This window comes from Bidens hawaiensis, unplaced genomic scaffold, assembly GCF_021521415.1.
Source record: "Bidens hawaiensis isolate Kalapana, Puna unplaced genomic scaffold, B.hawaiensis_p1.1 tig00008194_1, whole genome shotgun sequence".
Classification (NCBI taxonomy): domain Eukaryota; kingdom Viridiplantae; phylum Streptophyta; class Magnoliopsida; order Asterales; family Asteraceae; genus Bidens; species Bidens hawaiensis.
Genome location: NW_027491583.1, coordinates 358450 through 367133, shown reverse-complemented (window position 1 = coordinate 367133; position 8684 = coordinate 358450). Strand labels below are relative to the sequence as shown.

Here is an 8684-nt window from a genome sequence, read left to right as displayed (position 1 = left end):
GAACATGGAGGATGTGTATAGATTATAAGGATCTAAACAAGGCATGTCCGAAAGATTGTTATCCACTTCCGGAAATTGACTTAAAGGTAGACGCTGTGGCCCCATTCAAATTCAAGTGCTTCCTCGATGCCTACAAAGGGTATCACCAGATTCATATGGCGGCTGGTGACGAGGATAAGACAGCATTCCGCACTGACCAGGGCACATTCTGCTACAGAATGATGCCTTTCGGGTTAAGGAATACGGGAGCCACGTATCAAAGCCTGATGGATCAGGCCTTCAAAAGTCAGATAAGTCGAAACCTTGAAATTTACATGGACGATTTAGTGATCAAAAGCATCGAAGAAGATCAAATGCTGAGGGACATAGAGTAAACTTTCGAAACACTAAGAAGTATCAACATGAAACTCAACCCAGCAAAGTGTTCCTTCGGGATGGAGGAAGGGAAGTTCATCGGGGTAATTGTTACAGGCACAGGCTTCAAGGCTAACCCGGACAAGATACAAGTAGTAGCCCGCATGCCATCCCCCGCATCCCTCAAAGAAGTCCAAACACTTAACGGGAGATTAGTTGCATTAAATAGGTTTCTGGTAAACCACGCTGCTAAATCTTATCCGTTCATTTCAACTCTGAGAAATTGCCTCAAAAAGGCACAATTCAGATGGACCTCGGAAGCCGATCAAGCGTTTCAAAAGGTCAATGAGTGTTTAATGGAATTACCCACGTTAACTGCTCCACACGCGGGTGAACCATTAACACTGTATTTGTCAGCATCTGACATTACCGTGGGGGCTGTCCTATTGACAGACAAGAAAAATGTTCAAACTCCAATCTATTACGTCAGTAGAACACTATCAGACCCAGAAACGAGATATTCGATGTTGGAAAAGTTAGTTTTGGCATTAGTCTATGCCGCCAGACGACTCCGCAGATATTTTCAGGGTCACCCCATCAATGTACTAACCGGGTACAAACTCAAGAACGTGTTGAGCAAGCCTGAATTGTCCGGTAGACTTGCAAAGTGGGCCATTGAATTAGGTGAATGCTCAATCAAGTATAAACCAAGACTGGCAATCAAAGGACAAGTGCTGGCGGACTTTGTCACAGAAGTTTCGCAACACAAAGAACAAGAGTGTTTGATTGAACAACAACCCCAAGAACCTCCGGAACAAGGACAAATTTGGTCATTTTTTACGGACGGAGCCTCGAGCAGTGAAGGATGTGGTGCAGGCCTAAGACTAGTCAATCCCGAGGGACATGAATTTACATACGCCATCAAGTTGGACTTCAAAAGTACCAACAACGAGGCGGAGTATGAAGCCTTCTTGGCAAGCCTGCGGATAGCGAAAAAGCTTGGGGTGAGACACTTGGAAGCACGGGTGGATTCTTTGCTAATTGCGGGACAAATAAATGGAACATATGAAGCCAAAAACGATGTCATGCCTTCTTAGTTGTCACAAGCGAGGGTCTTGATTCGCCAATTTACCTCCTTCAACGTTATTCACATTAAAAGGAGTGAGAACAAATCGGCGGACGCTCTTAGCAAGTTAGCTTCAAAAAATTTTGAGCATTTTGCCAAAGATATTCGTGTAGAAGTCTTAGACCATCCATCCGTTCCCCAGAATCAAGTCTTGGTAATTCAAACAGGCGTCGAATCATGGATGACGCCAATTATAGCTTACTTATCTTCAAGAGCACTTCCAGCTGGGAAAGCTGAAGCTCGGAAAATCAAACACAAAGCTTTGAATTACCAGATGATTAATGGCATCTTGTACCGGAGATCATTTCTTGGTCCGCTATTACGTTGTGTGGACGCGGAAGACGCAAATTACCTCATCCGGGAAATTCATGAAGGTATTTGTGGACTTCATGCGGTTCCAAGAATAACAGTTGCAAAAATCATGAACGCAGGATATTATTGGCCTGGTATGCATTTGGACGCTGTGCAAGAAATCAGAAAGTGCGATTCTTGCCAGCGTCATGCCCCAAATACCTTACGACCAACGAACGAACTGATTCCGGTAACATCTGCCTGGCCGTTCCAGAAGTAGGCTATTGACATTATGAGACCTTTTCCAGAAGCTCCAAGACGAGTCAAATTCTTGATAGTGGTCATTGATTACTTTACCAAGTGGGTAGAAGCCAAACCAGTTGCCTCGATAACGGCATCAACCGTAAAACAATTCCTTTGGAAATTCATTATTTGCCGGTTTGGCCTACCGCAAGAACTGGTAAGTGATAATGGGACCCAATTTGCTGACAGCGGGTTACAGGATTGGTTGAAAGAACTTCAAGTCACTCAAGTCTTCACATCTGTAGCACACCCGCAAGCAAACGGTCAGGTCGAACAGACCAACCGAACTATCAAAGAAGGGATTAAAGCGAGGTTAGGTACTAAACGAACGGGTTGGGTTGATGAATTGCCCCAATGTACTCTGGGCATTCCGCACCCAAAAGAACTCTAGCAATCTGGAAACACCGTTTAGCCTAACCTATGGTACAGAAGCTATGATCCCAGCAGAGATCGGGATTCCATCCGCGAGGTTCTGTTGATTAATGATAACAATCATGAATTCCGGATGAATCTCGATTTGCTTGAGGAAAAAAGAGAGTTAGCATTGATCTGCGAATACAATTATAAGCGACAGCTTTAGAAATATTATAATTCGCGGGTTCAAGAATGCAAATTCGATGCGGGAGACAGTCTTCCGCAACAACGAGGCATCCGGACTAGAGCATCCGGGCAAGTTAGCCCCAACTTGGGAAGGACCTAACAGAATCAAACAAGTATTAACTAAAGGTGCCTACAAGTTGGAGAAATTAGACGGGACTGAGATTCCTCGGACGTGGAATGCAGCACAACTAAAGAAATGCTACATGTAGTACAGTAATTGTGTAACTCCTTTTTCTAAAAAGGCTTATGCCAACGAATGAAAAATATTGGGTTAGTTCCACTTCATTCCGATAAGCTGTAATCTTTTATTGACAAAAACGAAGTTCCGGACAAACACTTATATTATAGAACATAAAACAAAGTGCGCCGGAAGAAAAGCAAGACTTCTTATTATTACTCAAAAGATATTACAAAAGGGAAGAAAAGTTTGCAAGAAAAACATATGTATCTACGGGACGACGCTTTCGTCTTCCGCGGAACTATCAGTTTCTTCTTCTTCTCCTTCTTCAAAATCCAGCAACTCCTTTAGTCGCTCGATGGCATCATCCTTATCTGCGAGTTCCGCTTTTCATTTAAAATAAATCCCTTAAATATCTCCATCTCTTTCAAGATATTAAAAATGCCACATAATGAAACAGCTTTCATCTATGAAAAAATGAACCATCATTTGAAGTGTTCATTTTTTACCACCCCTAACGAACTCTCCACGTAAAAAAAAAAAAAAAAAAAAAAAAAAAAAGATTTTACGACAAGATCATCAAAAAATTCTTGCAACATCCCATTTCCATGTATCCCACCGAATGTTGACCAGTTTGACCCGGGATTGTAAAGATGAGCCCATGCTTTGCAGGCTTCACCTCAGTCTTGTGATGAACATGCACAATTAGTTGGTTTGACCCGACATTGTAAATATGTTTCACATGTATTTTCCTGATGATTTCCATATTCTTCCTTCTAGAGAAATAACCATGACAGTGACATCGTCATGGTACTTCCTTCGGTCGCCTTGCGGGATGTCTAGTAGCTCATGCAAATCCATCCCTGTTATCACAACAAATTTTTATAAATAAATATTTTTTTGAATAAAATGAACACTCTTTTTTTTGGTCTGTTAGAAGTATAGCAAAACAAAACATTCAAAAACTGATCTCAACACAAAAACAAGTAGAATTCAAAATTACAAAAAAAAAGTCAACATTGTGAGGTGGTAGTTTTTTAATTGACAGAAAAGTCAACATTCATGGTTATGTTATATGAATAAATAATGAATATGTGTCAAAAATAGTCAATAGCAGCTATAAGCAACCAATCCTCATTCATCAGATCTAACACCAAAAGTGACATCATAAAAAAGTAATTGTTTTCAAGACCAAATGGTATGCGATTGTCATAACCAAATGACAATTAGTCCAACCTAGGTGGGACAATTCCAACCCATAACATAATAACGGGTCAAATTCATTTATATGATATTATATTATATAATACTGCTAATGAGTTAAAAATTAGATAGCATGATTACAGAAACTATAACTAGGATAATGATCTACTGTGTTTCAACAAAATAATATAAGAGGTCGTCGGCATTTAAATATATACTACGGGCAACTTCTATCCCGTTCTGATTTTTTTTTATCTAAAGTCAAACTTTTCCTATTTTACCTAGTTACAAATAAGAAATTCTGCATCTCAGAAAACTTGTAAAAGTTGATTAGACGTCATTGTCCATGTCAGCTTCCACATGTTTAAAAAACGCTGGCGTGGTGTATTCTAAAACTCAAATCGTTTTCAAATTTCTATTTTCAGTTATACAAATATTTAGTTTAGTAGTTTAAATTCACCAACAAGCTTCATTCTTCATACAATTATATTCTCTGTAAAAGAACGTTCATCTTAGTCAGATGAAGTTTTGTTTTAACTGTGATTTTGTAATCAAATTTTAATTTGTAATCAAAGATTGATTTTGCTTTTTATTTGTACAAAAAGTCAAAAACTATGACTTAATTTGAATATGGTTTAATTTTGGTTGGAACTTTCTTTGACTGCCATAAAAAATGGCAGTCAGGAAATATCAAGTTGGAATACCTCAATACCATGTCAGCATATCACCTATATGTGGCAGCCATGTAAGCATTAAGATTCCACATCATAATAAAATGTCAGAAGAAAATGGCTTAACTGGTCACCTGTTGCTAATATACATGTGAGTTTCTTTAGATTAAGTTGCTAACTTGATATTTTGGGCATAACTAAAGTATGTAATTAAAAATGTAAGTTTACGCCAAACATGAATAAATGTGAATAATTGAAATAGCAAAGGTAAAAGAAATTACCAGCTTTTTTGGCTGCACGTAAAAGAAGCTCTTCTATTAGGTGTTGAGCGGGATCACCTTCCGGAAACTTCTCCATGAAAATGGCAACATGAGAAACGACTTCTTGATTGGTAAAATACTGGTACAATCCATCAGATGAAAGAACTATAAATTGATCTCTAGGACAAAGATGATGGTGCCTCAGTGAAGGTTCACACGAAACATATGGTGCGGTCCCAATATACTCGTTTCTGAACATTTCTAACAACGAATCGTTCCATTTTGGCTGAAAATTAACACATCACACAAATTTAAATTCATCTAAAAGGTAAGTAAGCCAAAAAAAATAAAATTGTGACAAATTAAAATATATACTTTTAATCATCATTACTAGTAAATCGTTTTGATCAAACACAAACAGTTTTAGCATGAAAAGTGTAAGAAGCATTGGAGTGATTATGTTAACACTAGATTAATTATTATTATTATTATTAATCAATAGTTTTAAACTAGACTAATTGCTAATAATAAATTAATAATTACGCTAGTCATTTTGTTGTAGTGTAATAATTATTACGCTACAACATATTATTACTCTTGTTAAAACCTATAGCGTAACGATAGTTACTTTGAGTGTTAGCTTAGTTGGTCTAATGTTGCTCACACTTTTCACGTTAAAAGTTGTACGTGCCAGATCCCACCCCTAATTGTAAATTCCTAGAATAAGACATATAAGTTGCCTTCTAGACTTAAAACTATAATGTCCGTGTATTTTAGTCATCTAGTTTCCTTGGATGTTGTATATGTAATAATGTCATACCTGATTGTACATACAAAAAAATATGCTCATAAAAATGTAATTAACTAACCTGTTTTAGAAATCCAGCACCAAATGCACGAGTAACCTTTAGACGTCCTTTTACCCTACCATTCACAATACATTGGTTGTCATCTGGATGCTCATTCTTTATTCTTGTCACTTCCTGCGACAGACACAAGAGTGTGCTTCGAAAAATTATTTACAACATAAAAAATCATGTTTTCATGATACTATTAACATCAAAACAACAAACAACAAAATCCATTAAAAAAGCAAGCATCTAAATAAATAAAATCCAGTACCACTTTACATCTTTCTATCAGAAAAATACTATCACGTGGTAACTTTTAATGATAAGCCCAATACAACATCATTATTCTTTCTTTGTCATCAAAGAAAGAATCAAAAGCTAATATAATGATGTTATGCAAAGAACATATATTAGGCCAGTTTGTCTACTCAATATAAGGAGCGTCAAACATACAATACCGATTATCCAAATTGTAACATGTAACTTTTCTAATAAAGGAAAAAAAATAGTAGCTTACTTCTTCTATGCTCGTGCTGTGATCAGTAGATAGTTGCAACGCCATCAACTTCATATCATGAGCAGGAACATTATCATCCCCCTTTTCAATATCATCATTCGTTTCAACGATCCCATCAACAAGGGCCACGTTATCCCCCATTGTCCCAGATGAACCAACTTCTTGAAATTCTTGTTCATGTTGTGCAACAATCGCCCGACTGTCTCCTAAATTCATCACATAAACATCCTCATCTCTCATCAGTGCAACCAGTAAGCAAGATCCCATAAGTGCAAGTTCCGGATACTGGTCCATAACCTTATCAGTCATGTCCAGATACGCAAGCTCCGTTACTTCCAAAGCCCTCGACATCGCTTTCAAAACCATATCATGATCCACAGGACCAACTTTCTTTATCCTACCGGTTCTTAATGCATTACTTGTTTCCACTTGTTGGTTTCCTACTTCCTTTTGTTCTTTGGCATCAAGCCCGAATCTCCAAGCAAACAACTTACCACCCTCTTTATGCTTAGTGAAACCGTTTCTCAACTTTGATATCAAAAGCGACCGTTTACCAGCTCCTGATGTGGTTTTACTTATATTAACCGCATCATCAACCGAAAATGCAAATCTTTCGGAGCCAGAAAGATCAAGACCGTCTTCCGGTTCTTCCTGAGCCAGATACTCCCATAGTCTCTTTCTCCTGGTCTCGTTCCCGCTTTCTGATTCAAACGTGACTTTCTTCATCAATCCCCCAGTGTTTGAATCCAATGTAACAGCGCTCTGCACCTCTTCTTCCGGAGTTACACCTGATTCAAAAAACAACCCTTCAAGCTCTTTATATGTAGCTTTATACAAATTCCCCATCAAAAACTCGGGAGCATCCGGGCCATTGAATCCGTCATAAATCCCAACAAACAACCAACCGTGCTCTTCGGATACCACCACGTGTACCCGATCCTCCCCCGTCTTCCCCAGGGCCCACTGCACATCTCCCTCGGTGTTCACATCCGACTCACTTTGGTTTGGGTTTTCCTTTCTGCTGCCAACTACCGGGACCACCCACGGTGGAGGGAAATTCCGTTTAAAGGCGTTCCGAATCCCCGGAATCCCCTTCTTCCTCTTCTTTTTCACATAGGCGTTCAACGGGGCCGAAAACGGGACTCTACTGTTACCAGCCAAGTCCGGGGCAATGTGAGGGTCTAAAGGCCCCGAGAGGGCCCCACGCTCAATTGGCCCAGACATAAAAAAAGCGCGCTCCAAAGGACCGGAGGAGGCGTCCCCTCTGGGTAGGGGCTGGAGCGGGAGGGCACTAAACGACGACGTACTTTCAAATCCGTTGACTAGACTAGACTTGAGCCCAGCAACAGCAACAGAGTCAGTGGCAGTGGCAGTGGCATCATCGTAAATATTATCTAAAAGGACAGTTCGGGGAGTGGAAGTGTTGGCACTTACCGAGGCCCCAGATATAGCGAATCGGAGAGACTGCGAAGGGGAAGTAAAACGATCAGAGTTGGAAGGGGACTGGAATTGGAAGCGAGCTGAAGAACGAACGTAGCAAAAAGAGTGGCCTAGGGTTTCGTCAAGTGCGTCCGTGTGGGTGAAAATGAGGTCCGGCCTCCTGTCCGCCGGATTCAAGCAAGGAAGAAGGTGGGAGAGTCCGCTTCCCATCACATTTAGACACTAGACTAGTGTTGTTGTAGATTGTAAATCAGCAGAACCAGCAGTGGTGGGTTTTAGAGAGAGAAATTAGTAGTGGTGGTGGTGTGTTTTATTGTAATGTTTTTGCGGGGGTGAGAATTGAATTGAATTGAATTGAATTGAATTGAATTCAAGTTAAGTTAACTATGAAAATGGAAGGGTGGAGACTTTTGTTTTGGATGTGTCGAGATTGGAGAGAAAAAGAAACCAAGTTGTTGAAAGTAGGAGCTTAAATTCATGGTCAATTTCCGAATATAAATCAATTTCAAATATTAATTATTAATATACAAATAAATATAAAAAGTAGTAATAATTAAATAGCATCAATTAATTATTAATTATTTGAGTTGTGTAAATTGCAATCGCTTCAAATTGAAATTTCAACTGTTAGTTGTACAATCGAGGTTTGTAAATATGTTCTACTAAAACTTTTTTTAACGATCAACAAACTATATATATATATATATATATATATATATAACCACCAAAATAAACTAACAAGGAGCTAAACACAAATTACATCATACTTTAAAACATAAACAAAATTAACCACCAATGCCCACCCATTACACCCTTACAAATTATTGAAGTTAAACGCATTCCACCTTCCCACGTTAATCCCGGCCACTTTGCCCGATGTTTTACCCACA

The 8684-nt window shown here is 39.0% G+C and overlaps 2 protein-coding genes across 2 annotated transcripts; one reads left to right on the top strand and one right to left on the bottom strand.

The window, feature by feature from the left end:
* The first annotated feature begins 1661 nt into the window (after positions 1-1661).
* On the top strand, positions 1662-2051 carry LOC143637266 (uncharacterized). Its single transcript, XM_077104698.1, has one exon. It carries the CDS (start codon positions 1662-1664, stop codon positions 2049-2051), a length of 390 nt encoding a protein of 129 aa, XP_076960813.1.
* Positions 2052-3372: 1321 nt separating this feature from the next.
* LOC143637268 (protein phosphatase 2C 29-like) lies at positions 3373-8004 on the bottom strand. Its single transcript, XM_077104700.1, has 4 exons — positions 6355-8004; positions 5856-5969; positions 5008-5272; positions 3373-3715 (listed from the first exon to the last, which is right to left on the bottom strand). Exons 1-4 carry the CDS (start codon positions 8002-8004, stop codon positions 3591-3593), a joined length of 2154 nt encoding a protein of 717 aa, XP_076960815.1. The 3' UTR covers positions 3373-3590.
* Between the last annotated feature and the right edge of the window lie 680 nt (positions 8005-8684).